Source organism: Myxine glutinosa, chromosome 13, assembly GCF_964187855.1.
Source record: "Myxine glutinosa chromosome 13, kmMyxGlut1.1, whole genome shotgun sequence".
NCBI classification, from domain to species: Eukaryota; Metazoa; Chordata; class Myxini; order Myxiniformes; family Myxinidae; genus Myxine; species Myxine glutinosa.
Window position 1 is genome coordinate 44,811,318 of NC_136273.1, and position 17,506 is coordinate 44,828,823.

A 17,506-nucleotide genomic window follows, 5' to 3' on the forward strand; every position below is an offset into this window, starting at 1 on the left:
CTCGAATGAGCAGGATTTGCGATGTGCGTGAATCACTCTTATGGAAGTTGTATTCGACGCCTTTGTCACTTAGAATTCCGGCTGGCATTTCGCCTTCTGAGCAGCCAACCTGCAACTGAAGGTGTCACAGATAATCACAAGCAGCATTCTGAGTGACATTTTCAGAACGAAGATGTGGCATCCTTTAATGGGTCAACCGAGGACCTCACCAGTTATACCCCAGATATCTGCCAATTATTGTATTGACGCTTGTTTGCTTCAAAATTAATCGATAAGGAATTGATGAATGGTTGATATTTTTTTCATACTTGTTTTTATTCATTTGACATGACCTGTCTTAACCAGCTTATTTAGTCCACTGCAGGATGTAGGCCAAACTCAACACCCTGCTCCTGTTAGTGAAAGTCCACCCTGTTCTAAATGCTCATTGCGATTTAGGCCATTGTACCTACCACAGGGGCCTTTTGAAATTTGTCGTACAATATGATCTGTGGTCTACCTCTTCTCTTCATCCATGGCTTTCTCTAGGATCGACATCAGCCTTCACCAGCAGGACTAGTTATTCATTCTTCCTTTTCTAGGTTGCCAGTTTGTAATGCTTGTCACACACTGGTTGTCCATTTTTCTTGCAACTTGTCTGAATTGGTTCAATTTCAAAAAAAAAAAAATTGCGACCAGAATATCAAGGAATTTTGTTATCTGTCCGATCCATTCGTTTCCCTTCTAGTCCCTTTTGGTTGTGCCAACACAACAACCTTTCATGGCTCTTTGCGTGGTGATCAATTTTCTTTCCATCTTATTTCTTGGTGGTCGTGTTTCGCTTCCATGTGGCATGGCTGGGAGAACACACGTGACTATTTTTTTTTTTTTTACAGTTATATATATATATATATATATATATATTGGTGCCTTATGCCATTAGTAGTTGCTTTCTGGTTGGTCCACAGGCTGCCTGCCTGTAATTAAGACTGTGAATCAGTTTAGCCGATAACAAAAGGGAGGAAGGAAAAACAGAACCTGAAAAGGTTAGAGCAAAAGAAAGTGCTTGCCTAAGACAGAGATGATGGATTTTTATCATGTTTTCCATGTTAATTTGCTAAATAAAAATCCTCTGCCTCACTTCAACTGCGGTAAATGGTTTACCTTACTTTTATTATATTATGTGCATAATGTTCTTACTCAGTCTTAAGTTATGCAGAAAATCCATGCCTTTTGTTGGGACAGATGAGTGGATGGGACAAACTGTTTGAGTTGACAGTTGGAGAGACAGACGGGGGTCATAGGTCAATGTGTGGGATAAGGCAGACTGATGGATGGGCAGGTGGATGAATTGCCAGATATATTGAAGGGCAGATGAATAGTTGAGAAGGAAAGTGAAATGATCGCTAGATGAAAGTTGGTCACTTTTGAGGATTTATTGCCGAAGATTGTGAGTGACATTGTCACATTGTGACATTGTGACATGTCACAATCACAATGATCTCGAATGTGACATGTCACATTGTGACAACCATTGGGGCTGCAGTTTTATTTTATATTAATTTTCTAATATCACATTGTACCGTATGTTACTATTGATTATTATATTTTGGTGAAATTAATCCAATTCTTTATACCTGAAAATATTAGTGTGAACATTTCAATTATACATTTGCCTGTAAACAGTTGCTTTGTATTTCCAGGGCGTTCCAGGACCGCAAGGCCCTGTTGGATATCCTGGACCACGTGGTGTGAAGGTCTGTTCACCTCTGCGAGTCTGCGTGTCCAATTACCATGCCATTAATTAGCGCTGTGACAATGTGCTGTCTTTTTTCATCGGTTCACTTGGCACTGGGACCCACAAAATTGCATCGTTTCTAAGTCCCTCTCAACAGTTATTTTGCTGCACGTAGCATTATCGCACAAACACCACTTTAATTCATGAAGGATCGCAAGCCTTGTTAGAAACCATTCAGAAATGTCATATCGGATTGCTGGACTCACATTATCAAAACTGAATTTGAATGCCATTATGAGGGCTTGTTTGATTTGAAAATATTAATTTAATCTTGCATCCAAGCTGAACTTTGCTCCTTCACCTCTGGGTTATCATGGCATTGGAAAGTCTGGCCTCTGCTTCATTTCAGTGAAAATGATTGTTTATTTTGTTGAGACACGTGTGCATCAGTTAGAAACTTTGTGTGTGTGTGTGTGTGTGTGTGTGTGTGTGTGTGTGTGTGTGTGTGTGTGTGTGTATACATATCACAAACATTGTGAGAAATATGTGTATATCACATGTCTATCCACTACGCTACCGTATCAAGTGGGACAACCAGTCCCGGTCGATGCACCACACTGATTCGGTGCCGTATGTCTGATCTCGAACAATGATTGAGCGGAGTCGCTAGGCGTACGGCACAGCATCATTCTGGGCACCGATCGCCTGTATCCAAATTGTCCTTTAATGGACTTGCATAATTTCAACCGTGATCATAACCACCCAAATTCACCCGGAGACGAAGTGTTTTTATGATGGATTTGGGAACGTGGGGCGGGGATACAACTAACACCCCTTAACCTTTACTGTGTATGCACAGACGAATCAATGAGTGAACCTGATACTTCCTTATCTAACTTAAGGCCTCAGTCATTCCACAGAAGATAGACAATAACGAATGACAGACAGGACGGAAAATACACCGGCTGTGCCTAGTGAGATACAGATGGACCCTTGATGATCGAGGCACAGGCAGGCAAAGAACGATATCTGTGATGCAGTCTGCTCCCCGACACAAAGATGCACTACAAGGCCAAAAGTATGTGGACACCCGAACATCAAACCCGTATGTGCTCGTCAAACATCTCATTCCAAAAATAATGGGCATCAATATGGAGTTGGTGCCATATTTGTTCCTACAGTGCATTCAGAAAGTATTCAGACCACTTCACTTTTTTCACATTTTGTTATGTTGCAGCCTTATGCTGAAATCGTTTAAATTCATGTTTTCCCTCATCAATCTACACTCAATACCCCATAATGACAAAGAGAAAACAGGATTTTAGAAAGTTTTGCAAATTTATTAAAAAGAAAAAACAGAAATATCATATTGACATAAGTATTCATACCCTTTGCTATGACACTTGAAATTTAGCTCAGGTGCCTCCCATTTCTCTTGATCATCTTTGAGATGTTCCTACAACTTGATTGGAGTCCACCTGTGGTAAATTCAATTGATTGGACCTGATTTGGAAAGGCACACACCTGTCTATATAAGGTCTCACAGCTGACGATGCATATCAGAGCAAAAACCAAGCCATGAGGTCGAAGGAACTGCCTGCAGAGCTCAGAGACAGGATTGTGTCGAGGCACAGAACTGGGGAAGCCTGCAAAAGAATTTCTGCTGCATTGAAGGTTCCCAAGAGCACAGTGGCCTCCATAATTCTTAAATGGAAGAAGTTTGGAACAACCAGGACTCTTCCTAGAGCTGGCCGCCCTGCCAAACTGAGCAATCGGGGGAGAAGGGCCTTGGTAATAGAGGTGACAAAGAACCCGATGGTCACTCTGGCTGAGCTCCAGAGATCCTGTGTGGTGATGGGAGAAACTTCCAGAAGGACAACCATCACTGCAACACCCCACCAATCTGGGCATTATGGCAGAGTGGCCAGACGGAAGCCTCTCCTCAGTGAAAGACACATGAAAGCACGCTTGAAGTTTGCAAAAAAGCATGCAAAGGACTCTCAGACTGTGAGAAACAAGATTCTGTGATCTGATGAAACCAAGATTGAACTGTTTGGCTTCCGTCTGGCCACTCTGCCATAACGCCCAATCGGTGGAGTGCCGCAGTGATGGTTGTCCTTCTGGAAGTTTCTTCCATCTTCACACAGGATCTCTGGAGCTCAGCCAGAGTGACCATCGGGTTCTTGGTCACATCTCTTATCAAGGCCCTTCTCCCCCGATTGCTCAGTTTGGCCGGGCGGCCAGCTCTAGGAAGAGTCCTGGTTGTTCCAAACTTCTTCCATTTAAGAATTATGGAGGCCACTGTGCTCTTGGGAACCTTCAATGCGCCAGAGATTTTTTTTGTCGGCTTACCCAGATCTGTGCCTCGACACAATCCCATCTCTGAGCTCTGCAGGCAGTTCCTTCGACCTCATGGCTTGGTTTTTGCTCTGATATGCATTGTCAGCTGTGAGACCTTGTATAGACAGGTGTGTGCCTTTCCAAATCATGTCCAATCAATTGAATTTACCACAGGTGGACTCCAATCAAGGTGTAGAAACATCTCAAAGATGATCAAGAGAAATGGGAGGCACCTGAGCTAGATTTCAAGTGTCATAGCAAAGGATATGAATACTTTTGTCAATGTGGTATTTCTGTTTTTTCTTTTTAACCTTTTGAGTACGGATGACGTCCAGTGCCGCAACCCGCGAAAAAGTTTTGTGTTCGGATGATGTTACAACACATCATCGACTATACCTATAAATAGATCGTCAGTACATGGTTGCATTCCCGTAATGCCAAGTTAATCCCGTTCCGAGGGTATTTTTATCAAAAAAAAATCCCGTACTCAAAGGGTTAATAAATTTGCAAAACTTTCTTAAAACCTGTTTTGTCTTTGTCATTATGGGGTATTGAGTGTAGATTGATGAGGGAAAAAATGAATTTAAACGATTTCAGCAAAAGGCTGCAACATAACAAAATGTGAAAAAGGTGAAGGGCTCTGAATACTTTCTGAATGCACTGTATAACAACCTTCACTTCTCTGGGAAGTCTTTCCACTAGATGTTGGAACATTGCTGTGGGGATTTGTTTCCATTCAGCTACAAGAGCATTGGTGAGGTCAGGTACTGAGGTTGGGCGATTAGGCCTGGCTCACAGTTGGCGTTACAATTCATCCCAAAGGTGTTCGATGGGGATGAGGTCAGGGCCCTGTGCAGGCCAGTCAGGTTCTTCCACACCAATCTCGACAAACCATTTCTGTATGGACTTTGTTTTGTCCATGGGGGCATTGTCATGCTGAAACAGGAAAGGGCCTTCCCCAAAATGTTGCCACAAAGTTGGAAGCAAACAATCGTCTAAAATGTCATTGTATGCTGTAGCGTTAAGATTTCCCTTCATTGGAACTAAGAGGCCTTGTCCGAACCATGAAAAGAAGCCCCAGACCATTATTCCTCCTCCACCAAACTCTACAGTTGACACTATGCATTCGGGCAGGTAGTGTTCTCCTGGCATCCGCCAAACCCAGATTCGTCCATCGTTCTGCCACATGGTGAAGCGTGATGCATTACTCCAGAGAACGCGTTTCCACTGCTCCAGAGTCCAATGGCAGCGAGCTTAATACCACTCCAACCGACGCTTGGCATTGCGCATGGTGATCTTAGGCTTGTGTGCGGCTACTCGGCCAAGGAAACCCATTTCATGATACTCCCGATGAACAGTTGTTGTGCTGACGTTGCTTCCAGATGCAGTTTGGAACTCAGTCGTGAGTGCTGCAACCGAGGACAGACAATTTTTATGCGCGATGCGCTTCAGCACTCAGTGGTCCCGTTTTGTTAGCTTGTGTGGCCTACCACTTTGCGGCTGAGCTGTTGTTGCCACTAGACGTTTCCACTTCACAATAACTGTACTTACAGTTTACCGGGGCAGCTGTAGTAGGGCAGAAATTTAAATGTTACTGTCAGCAATAGGGGTGTGGCTGAAACAGCCAAATCCACTAATTAGAAGGGGTGTCCGCATACTTTTGGCCGTGTGTGTGTGTGTGTGTGTGTGTGTGTGTGTGTGTGTGTGTGTGTGTGTGTGTGTGTGTGTGTGTGTGTGTGTGTGTGTGTGTGTGTGTGTGTGTGTGTGTGTGTGTGTGTGTGTGTGTGTGTGTGTGTGTGTGTGTGTGTGAGAGTGATGTAGTTTCATTTTCATGTTGTTCATTTGTTTGCCGATCAATTAATTATTAATATAAACTCAGCTATTAAAATCCAATTAATGTCATTTTAGCACTTTCCTGCAATCACAAATGACTCAATCTTGCTCAATCTCCAAGTTAACAGCTATCGATGGTAATATAGAACGAAACAACATATTATTTAAGCTTGGGCTTTGTGCAGCAATGTTGACTATTCCATAAAATGCATTGCAAAATGCTACAACAAGCTCGTATTATATTACAGGTTATACATTATTGTAGGTTATTATATGCTACGACCACAGTGCTCATTGTGGAACTGCAGTCACAGTGTACTAATTTATTGATCGGCCTTCATGCTGTAATAATCTGCCAGTTGTGTCTCAATTTCCTTCGTCCTTATTGAGACTTCTTCTTGTTCTCCTCTTTGTCCATTTTTAAGTGGTGAAAAGACCATGAAAAATTATTTACCTTTCGTTATTTTTGCATGGAGATTCCATTACCTTTGAGTTTTGCACGTTTGCCCGGCATTTAAAACGTTGGTCAGTTGGATACTTTTCAATTTTGAAATTAAAATGTTTGAAATTTGACCATTACCCCAACACGTTTGCTGCAGGGTGCAGAAGGAGTCCGTGGGCTGAAGGGCGAGAGAGGCAGTAAGGTGAGGGTGTCTATATTTGGCATCCAAGACACTCATGGCTTGGAATTGTCACCCCCAAACCCCCCTCTCCCAAAAGCTTAATGTCTGTTTTACTGGTGCAAGCTGATTATCACATTTGAATTGACAATGACAAAGTTTTTTTTCTGTCTAACCTTGTGAAGTTCTTGCATGTGTTCAATTTCAGGGGGACGATGGCTTTCAGGGTTTTAAAGGAGACATGGGAGTTAAAGGTGACAAGGTAATGTGTAAGACACTTTCTCTTCTTGCCTGTCTGCCTGTCTATCTTACCAGATACCCTTGTTTCTTATTTTAAATAGACACATACCTTTCTTAACATCATGACTTTGGCTTGTGTAAACTCAAACTTGCCTTTTGTCTGTATTAAATGATCTGCTTCCTGTCATAAGGATGCAATTTAATATGCTGTCGAAATTGGATGCATGTCTGAATAGGATTCTTCATTGGTGGGGCTTTCAAAAGGTTATCTGAATGAGTTAACCACAATAGTCTAAGAAACGCTAAGGTTTCATTTTTGCTTGTGTATGAATATTTTACTTGCCAATTGTGTTCACTTCTACACTGATTTTCTTGTCGATATAATAAAATGCTTGTTCCTCCGTCCTTGCATCCCTCCGTCCATTCGGTGTAATGCTGTTTTCCACCAATTGATTGGACAGCGGCCTGACTCCACCCACAATCATATGGCCACCATTTTGGTGCTATGCCAAAGACATCTACAGAGCTATCATATTCACAATTTCCCTTCAGTGTAAAACAATCAAAATGATTGTTGAAAGGATCATCAAATATTGAAAGGTTGTAGCCAGTAGGCATCATGGACCTTGTGAAGATGATAGTACACGTAGGCATCAGGCTTCAGTCCTCAGGCTTCAGGTCTCTGGTGTCAGCCTCCGGGCCAGTGAAATTGAAATTATCCGAGCAATATAACCACAATGTATTGTATATGCACATAGGCAATGGACATGTTTTTGCTTAAAGCCCGGATTTTTGATTTTTGATTTTATTTTTGGGAGCGATTGAGATGGTGGTCTGTTGCCAATACACCACCCAAATAACAATGTGGCATTCTCTCGAGCAAGGGCTTTTACCATGGAGTTTCCATGGGTTCCTGCTGGTATATAATATTACCATTCACAGATTCTCTGTGTGTGTGTGTGTGTGTGTGTTTTCTTTCCTCTTCATGACCCCTTATTTTTCAAGGGCGAGGAAGGTCCAGATGGACCTCGGGGTGAGGATGGTCCTGAAGGGCCAAAAGGTCGTTATGGACAACCTGGAGAAATAGGTTCTCTTGGATCATCTGGCGAGAAGGTTAGAAAGCACAAAACAAAGCAGTACAGGTGCAACACACATCATATGCATATCTGAGGCCCACAAGTGTGCATGTTGTCGCATTAATTATTATTTTATTACACATATACAGCATCTGTCTTGACACAGTCTCGACAAGGCCTCGATAAAGTAAAAGGGAACACATTCAGTCTCTTATTTGAATGTTTGGTGTTTCAGATTTCAGAGCAACAAATACTCAGGTGAATCAAGCAGTAAATGGAAATGTTTTCATTTTGAAATATTATTACATTAGGTTGGCTTGTTTGATGTTCCCACGTGATCACAAAGCTCATGTTGTTGATATCCCAGGTTGAAATTCCATGATCTGCACTGAAGTATCCATCCTCTCATAATGCTACATCCTACATTGGTTATATGTGCAAACTCATCCTTGGGCCTCAGTTAAATCAAAAAAATACAATACTTATTGGCTGATGTCATATGGTTAGCTTCAACTGTATTTATTTAAATGCCTGGTGTTGGCTTAGCGGTTAGGGTGCCGGCTTGAGATCCCAGGATCCTGGGTTCGAATCCCGGTCGATCGCTGAATTAACGCCGGGGGGGTTGCCTCAGCCTGTCATCCTTCCGAGGTCGGCAAATTGAGTACCAGCTTGCTGGGATGAATGATCCCAGTGTGTACCCAGATTTAGAATAGGTACACCGTATCCCTGCGCATCGTAAGAGGCGACTAAGGGTTGGCGTCAGGAAGGGCATCCGGCCATAAAAACATTGCCTCAAACAGGGAACCATGATTGTCATGGGGGCCGCAAGGCTAACCCCTGCTCTAGCGGGGAAAATGGCCTTAAAAACGATCATTCATTCATTCATTCATCTGTATTTATTTACTTGTTCACAGTCATTTGATGGTTAAAAATTAACTCCTCCCTTTCCACAAAGTTTTAGACCAATAAAAGTCCCCCGCATCCTCCGCCCTCAAATTTCACTATGAGCACAGCTTTCTCTCTCTCTCTCTCTGTCTCTCTCTCTGTCTCTCTCTCTCTCTGTCTCTCTCTGTGTCTCTCTCTCTGTCTCTCTCTGTCTCTCTCTCTCTGTCTCTGTCTCTCTCTGTCTCTCTCTGTCTCTCTCTGTCTCTCTGTCTTTCTCTCTCTCTTGTTCCATCTCACGTCTCAATTGTACATCATGCTGATTCATTGTCATGTTACCAAATCTGTGCTGCACAATCACCTATGTCATAAGATGAGAAATACATCAATTTTGTAGCGAGGACAGACATGGGGGATTATGGGGGGACGAGGAGGTCGGGAGGGTCCTTGAGTTGCAAATTTTTTTCACACACCACATAAAATACAATTTTTCTTAAAGTTCTTAACATTTTGTACATTTCCATGTCTGCCATTCATTTTCCTGGCATGTGCTTCCCACCACTGTGCAAATAATCTCGACTCAATGGACCCTGATTGTTGAGATTACAGTATAAGAGGATGAGTGCCTCATTCCAGATCTATTCAATGTATGTGGACTTGGAATGAAAAAATTGAAAAATATAAAACCATTAGAGGGAACAATTTTGTCTGTTTGAACACTTGTAAGTGGCTTTCTTTCAAAAGTTTGATTACTCACTGATGAGTGAATAACTTCCTTTCCCTGTTGCTCAGAAGATTGGTTCCTTCACAGATCTCGATCACAATTGGTTTCTTAGCGTGAACCATTTATATATTTTTTATTTTCTATTTATTAACAATCGCATGCAACTCCTTGCAGTGATCACAAATTTTAGCTTGATTGTGCAGGGGCATTGCCTTTGATGCTTACACATCCTGGCCAATGGTGCGTGTAGGGCAGAATTCCTTGCAGGTTACCCTATCATTGGTCCTTCAATTAGCGAGGAGATTCGGAATCTGGTGCAGAAACTACTGTCGGCCTGGTGACGTGCAAGTACTTGGAGGAAAAATGCATATACAATACAAAAGTATATAAGCATTTGCTGGTATTTTTGGGTTCCTCCCATTCTGCTGCAGGGGCATTGGGAAACCCATGACCAGTATCGAGCGTTTCCATATCTGGGAATGTATCCTTGATAGGTTACAATTCTATCCCAGCATAGTGCCAAAGTTTGGCTCAAGTAGAGCAGGAATTTGAAATTTGCTTAGTTTTAATCATTATATTATTTGATTTTAAGGATGCGGAAACATAATGGCCTAGACTTTCGAAAGACACCCTGTGATCTTTAATGCCTTCTGATGAGTGCTTGTAGATGGGAAAGCCCACTCCACGTCTCTCCAAAAATAAGTCATACCATTGTTTCAATGCCGTGTCTGTCAAGCAGGAACAGGATGACAATTAATAGTCTGTTTGGGAATCTAAATCAGTTCAAAAGCTAGCTTCCTCTGTGTTCTCCTTGCATTAAAATTTCTGGATGTATTTTTGTGATTCGTGAATTTAGTTTGGGGATTGATGCTTTTTAACTCTTCCGTGGAATGAAATGTTCATTAGTTTGTCAGCTGCAAAGATTGTGCAAAATTTTGGACTTTCCAATGTGCATGGATTGTCTTGTCATTTGCAAAGTTTGGCCTGACCTCGAATTAAGGGCCGTCCAAAATTATCAACATTTTCACAGTCCTACAAAGAGTTGCACCTTTCAAGACTCCCTTCACCCCTCCCTACACAGTAGTACTTTTCAACATTTTGTTTTTCAGAAAAAAACTATAATCAGACTTTTCAAGTCATAACAAAAAAAGCACAAAGTCAGGTGTTTTATTATTGGGCAAAACAATATTTGATACTGCACTATCACTTTTTTTGAACTTCTGAGTGATGTTTTTACCTGCGACATGTCGCAGGTCTGCAAGAGCTTCGCATTGCTGTTTTTGTTGGGGTTCTTGGTCGATTTTTGGTCGATTTTTGCACCCATTGGTTGGCCAACTGCAGGATCACACCCTTTTTTTTTTTTTTTTTTTTTTTCCCGGTCCGGTCCGGAGAGGACGCTGGCGTCGCTTGCTCGCCGCTTCACCGACTGGGCCATTGTCTTTAGCTTGCTTCTCTGGTGGTCGTGGTGGATTTTTGGCCATTGAGTCTACCCTCTGCATGGTCCCGGCTCTGCTCCTAGCTTCGCCTGCCCGGCTCCTTCGCTGTTTCCTCGGACCCGCTCCCGTGTGTTGTGGCCATTGTTTGCAGCGGTGGTGGTGGCGGTTTGCCGCCATGATCTTGATTAGCGGCGGCGGTCGTTTGCCGCTGCATTTGCTGCTTTGCCTCCTCAACCTTGGCCTCGTGCTCGTCTCTTCGCTCCTGTCTGCCCTCTGCTCGGTCCCGGCTCTGCTCCTGGCTTCACCTGCCCGGCTCCTTCGCTGTTTCCTCGGGCCCGCTCCCGTGGGTTGTGGCCATTGTTTCGCCTCCTCAACCTTGGCCTCGTGCTCGTCTCTTCGCTCCTGCCTGGCATGGCTCTGCGGTACTCCGCCGCAAGGCTTCTTCTGCTTAATACCCGCTCCACCCCATCATGCATCTCTGCAATCAAATCCAATGGACTCCTGCGACGACCCAGGTACATTCACCGTCGCTCCGGTCGTAAGTTTGTTCATTTATAATCAGGTCACTCCATCCCCGTCCTCTGGTCAGCTCAGCGCACTCCCACTCATCGTCCCAGCGCACCTGGTCACAGCAACGCACACAATCGCACCTCCTGTCTGCGAACCCTGGCCAAATCACCTGAGTTCATCCCCGCCGTACAAAACAACATCAAGCTCACCCTGTTCAATACCCGGTCCCTCAACAACAAATCCCTCATCCTCAACGACTACAACCTGGAAAATAAACTGGACTTTCTCTGTCTCACTGAAACCTGGCAACAACCTCTGGACTGCTTCGCACTCAACCTCACCACACCCAATGGATATTCCTACATCAATAAACCACGCTCGGAGGGCCGAGGTGGTGGAATTGCCGTTATTCACCGACAAGACATCAGGACCAGCCTCATCTCCATCGCATCTGCTCCATCATTTGAACACCTGGCTTTTAAACTCTCTGGTCACACACAGTCAGTCATGGCTGTCGTCTACCGCCCTCCCAAACCACACCCATCATTCCTGTCTGACTTCTACTTTCTGACCCAGCTATGTTCCCTCTCCCCCTCAATCCTCCTCCTTGGTGATTTCAATATCCACATGGACTCCACTGACTCCACGATAACCACTGACTTCACTGATTTACTCACCTGCGTTAAGCTCACTCAACATGTCAACTTTCCTACCCACAACCGTGGTCACATTTTGGACCTTGTCTGCTCTACTGGATTAATCTTGCACCATCTCTCTGGCTCCAACCTCACCCTCTCTGACCACTTAGCCATCACTATGACCATCAACATACCCGCCCCAACTCCAAGGCATTATCGCACTATCAACTTCCGTAAGCTAAACGCTCTTTCACCTACCTCATTCTCATCAACCCTCTCTGAAAAAATGTCCACTTCTCCCTTCGTTGACCTCCGCAACCCTTCTGATCTCACTGACTACTACAACCACACTCTCTCCTCCTGCCTTGACCAACTTGCACCTATAAAAACCAAAACAGCTTCTTTCACCCATTCTGCTCCCTGGTTTACCCCTGAACTCCGCCTGATGAAAACTCGTGCTCGCCAACTTGAAAGACTCCGCAATAAAACAAGTCTCACAATTCACTCCCAAGCCTACAAGGACCACCTACAACACTACAAAGATGCCCTCTCCCGCGCCCGCTCCGCCTACTACTCTCAAATTATCCACTCTGGCTGCGGAAACCCAAAAGCACTCTTCTCTACAATAAACAAACTCCTCAGCACCCTGAGCACCACTACCCAGTCATTCACAGTAGACAACTGCATCTCCTTCCTTTCATTCTTCCAACGCAAAGTTGAAAACATCTACAACAGCTTGACCACCGCCGCACCCGCTCCCCCTCAAACCACCTGCCCCCCCTTATCCTGCCATTCCCTGTCTCAATTCTCCCCAATCTCCCCTACTGACCTCTCTGAACTCCTCATAGGAATGAAAATTGCCACCTGCACTCTTGACCCCATCCCCTCCAGCCTTGTCAAGGCCTCCCTTCCTGCGCTCTCTCCACTTATCATTGCAACAATAAACTCCTCCCTGTCTACAGGCATCGTCCCACCATCCCTCAAAATTGCTGCTGTTACCCCCATTCTGAAAAAACCTGGACTAAACCCTGACACCCTAAACAACTTCAGACCCATCTCCAACCTACCCTTTCTGTCGAAAGTTTTGGAATGCGCTGTAGCCGCTCAACTCAAACATCACCTCTCTGCCAATAACCTTTTTGAAACATTCCAATCCGGATTCCGCTCCAACCACAGTACTGAAACTGCTCTCCTCAAAATCACCAACGACCTTCTCCTCTCCTCTGATGCTGGCCACCTCAACATTCTCATCCTCCTCGACCTCAGCACCGCCTTTGACACCATCGATCACACCATCCTCCTCACCCGACTTAAAACCACCTTTAACGTTACTGGCACTGCCCTCTCTTGGATTAAATCATACCTCTCTGACAGACGCCAGTTCATCTCCATCAATAACTGCAAATCCCCCACTGCTCCCCTCCCCCAAGGTGTCCCCCAAGGTTCAGTTCTTGGCCCCCTCCTCTTCATCCTTTACCTGTCCCCCCTCGGTCACTTAATCCGCCGTCATGGTCTCCAATTCCACTGCTTCGCCGATGACATCCAGCTTTTCATCTCCACCAAGTCCATCTCCACCGCCACCCACTCTATCCTGACAAACTGCATCACTGAAATAAAATCCTGGCTTCAAATCAACTTCCTCAAACTTAACTATGATAAATCTGAAATAAACATCATTGGCCCAAAAACGCTCACCAAATCCACCCATAACTTTGCCCTCAACATCGACGGTTTCCCAGTGTCCCAGTGTCCCAGTGTCCCCTCACATCTGGAATCTTGGCATCATCTTTGACCAAACCCTCTCCTTCGACAAATACACTAAACAGATCACAAAGACAGCCTTCTTTCACCTGAAAAACATCGCCCGTCTCCGTCCATCCCTCTCCTCCATGGCTGCAGAAACCCTCATCCACGCCTTCATCACCTCCCGTCTGGACTTCTGCAATAGCCTCCTCTATGGGTCACCCTCAACAATCACCAATAAACTCCAATACATTCAGAACTCCGCTGCCCGTCTACTCACCCATTCCCGGACCCGTGACCACATCACCCCCGTCCTTTACAAGCTTCACTGGCTCCCCATCTCCCAGAGAATCCAGTACAAAATCCTCCTCTTGACCTACAAAGCCCTCCATAACCTGGCCCCATCCTACCTGGCTGACCTCCTCTCCAGACACACTCCCAACCACAACCTCCGCTCTGCTGGTACCACCCTCCTGACCCCCCCCCCCCCCATCCAGACCAAATTCAGATCCTCGGGGGACAGGGCCTTCTCCATCGCTGCTCCCACCCTCTGGAACTCACTACCTCACACCATCAGAGAGTCCTCACTCACCACATTCAAAACATCACTCAAGACCCACTTGTTCAACACTGCATTCAACATTTAACCCACAGCATTTAACCCCTGACTATCTCTTCTCCTTCTCCCTCCTTTGTGCTTTGAATATTTCCCTATTGATTCTTGTTTTTTGCAATTGTTTTTATGTTTTGCTATGCATTATGTTTTGCACTCTGTCAAAGCGTCTTTGGGCTCCCTGAAAAGCGCTATATAAAATAAATGCATTATTATTGTTATTATTATCTGTTTCTTGACTCCACCCACCATATTACCGAGCCAAAATAATAGGCCACCATCCTGTTTCCTAGTGGGCATCACTTGGCCGGTATAGGCCTCTGCTGATTATTCACTGTCTTTGACTTTGTTTGGGTCGATTGTTAAATTATTAGTAAGGTTTAATGAAGCCCATACGTGCCTTCCTAAAAAGCGTTATAGCGTTACATATGCCACATGCACGTTAAATGCACATTTCCCAATCGGCCAGTTACCGAATTTTTAAAGCCAATTCAGTCCTGCTTAATGGCAAAGTCCATACCTCAAATGACCATGTACAGATTTTTATGAACACAAGTATTAGTACCACAGAGAGAAAGAGCTGGAGCATGGAAACTTGGTAACTGAACAAACCCCTGACGTTCTTGAGGCCCGAGCCTAGATCTACTGTAACCTATATACCCCACAGAGGATTATAATCCTTCCTGCTGCTGCTGTTCGGAGTGCTTGCAACATTTGCCTGAAACCAGACCCAGCTGTCCGTCAGATTCACAAGTGATATTGAACCAAACCATGAAGACACTTGGAGATTAATTACATGATACCTCCAACAACAAGGATGAGGTAGTTGAGTGGAGAGAGGAGGTGAAGAATATATATTTTGTGTCGCAGGTTTTGACCACAGTGCAGTCATTCTTGTTATTCTACAATGGACCATTTCACTCAAAAGCAAATTTCAAACCATTGTCAATTCAGTTGTACCACCTTTGCCAGGCAGATGCATGATTAAAGCAACAATATGCAACAAAATATTATTTTGTTGCAATTCGTGATCTTTGCTGCCAGAAACCTGCTTAACACTCTCAACAGTTGTTTTACACATAACGTACACGCGCGCATTGACCAAATGCTCATGGAGAGTTACGCGGTTTTTATGAATTGCTGTCGGTAATTTTGCTGTTAGTTCCACAATCTCCACGAACTCAACCAGCAACAATTTTGGCACCATGCCAATTTACGTATATGCTGGTGGCCATGAATAAATCGTACCCTATCTATGTGCAACAGCATAACAGCCGAGACCTAGTTTTAGGGAACGGGCAAACGCACCGTCATGTCAAATGTCAAGAGTGGGCGCACTCATCGAACACTATACACAGAGCAATGTGTGCACACGAACACCTGGCCAGCCATAAAATCACAGCATGGCTGGCTGTTAAACGAGGCGTGGCATGTCGGTATAATGCATGTGGTCATTTTGATCAAGCTATAGGTGCAGTGCGGAGCCAGATTTCATAGTGATGTCGTGCATGCCAGATGTGAGATGTTCGATTTTATTGATCTGGGTGTTTTTATTTTCGCTTTTGTTTTTTTTTTTGGCAGTAAATTGCAGGTTTAATATCAACATTTTCAAATGGCATTTAAAATTGTACACGAGTAGCAAGCTCCCTCATCAACCCTCCCGCCTACTCTTTGAGCGGCGGTTAATAATGTCGATAATTCTGGATGGCCTCTTAACTCGGCTGGAAATGTGTGACACTTGAGTGCAAATAGAATTTTCACATTACGTCCAAGACACGTAATTATTAGGTGAAAGCTGAAGTTGCTTTCTGCCAGGGTTTATCAATTACAGAGGGCGCCTCCATTATACCTCGTCCTATTTCCTTAATCTTGCAATCAGGCTTTTAATCTCACCTTCAATTTTTCCTCACCTTACAGTAATTGTTGCCATGTACTACCAGACAGGCTTTGGCCTTGTATTTAAAGTTGAATATTGAAAGTTATCTCGTCCATACCATTTTTGAAATCACATTCCCAAGCAGATTGTGACCAGCAGGCACTCCTAGCTGCCCTCATCTATCAACATGCATACCCATGTGGGGTGGGGTACATGGTACATACCTTCTACAGACATTTGAAGGCAATTCCAATGGTGGGAGTGAAGAGGGATAAAGCATCTCGAAATTATGTGAAATCTCAAATGAATGAGAAAAAAAAGAAGTTTTAAACATGTGTTTCATGTCTGAAGATATAAGCGAAGGTAACGAAGGCATATAGCTAAGGCAACACCAAATCCCAGGTGGTGAACCTTATAGATCCTATGGTATCTCTCAAAAAGTAGGATGTTGAGTGCTTTCATTCAAACAATTTTTTGTCCAAAGAGTTATTTGCTTCTCACTACCCAACTCCCTCCACTAGGGAAAACTTGGTGTTCCAGGGATTCCTGGTTATCCTGGTCGACCTGGGATGAAGGTGGGCTTCAGATACCATTGTAAAAGAAGTTTGCAGCATTTTTGTAGTTTTATTTTTACATATGTTGTCGAGGCTCATATAAGAGCTAACACACATAACATATACCAAAGGGAGCAGGAGATAAGAGGGGGTTAGAGCGGGAATCACAACAACAGTAGAGAACAGGGACATCAGGAGATCTGTGGAAGAGAGAGTGAAAAAGAGAGAGCTGGGGATGAGTACACGGAAAAATCAAGATGGACATTACAAGGACTTTCAGGAAGGAAAACAGGGGATCTGAAGGAGGTGGTTTTGAGGTGGATTAACCTGGGTAGAAAATATCATGGTTTTGGATGGGGGAAGATAAGAGATGGTGGTGAACAGCTGTTTTAAAGACCTGGAGGGAGGAGAGGGATTGGATTGAAGAGAGTGAGGGAGTTTGTTCCAGAGGTGGTAAAAAGAGGAATGAAAGAGTGAAGATGAGCAGAGAGTCTTGATTTTGGCAGTTTTACCAGAAGAGCATTGCTGCAGACCTTAAGCATCCTGCATACATATTTGTGGGACAGAGCACAGACAGAGCAAGAGTTGCAAGGCCAGGGAGGAGTCGGTAGAAGATTGAAAGATCACCTACCTGCCTGCGGTGAGCGAGTGAAAGGCCATCAGAATCGGCTTCATCGCGGGAGATTCCAATGATTCTGAAAGCT

At 44.2% G+C, this 17,506-nt stretch overlaps 1 protein-coding gene across 1 annotated transcript in view; it reads left to right on the top strand.

Moving 5' to 3' along the window:
• LOC137438890 (uncharacterized) overlaps positions 1–17,506 on the top strand; it is a gene marked incomplete in the record, with an annotated part of 494,558 nt that overhangs the window by 232,498 nt on the left and 244,554 nt on the right. The window contains 5 exon segments of the mRNA XM_068134344.2: positions 1,683–1,736; positions 6,490–6,534; positions 6,719–6,772; positions 7,756–7,863; positions 16,770–16,823. Of these exon segments, the coding sequence (XP_067990445.2) occupies positions 1,683–1,736; positions 6,490–6,534; positions 6,719–6,772; positions 7,756–7,863; positions 16,770–16,823 (315 nt within the window).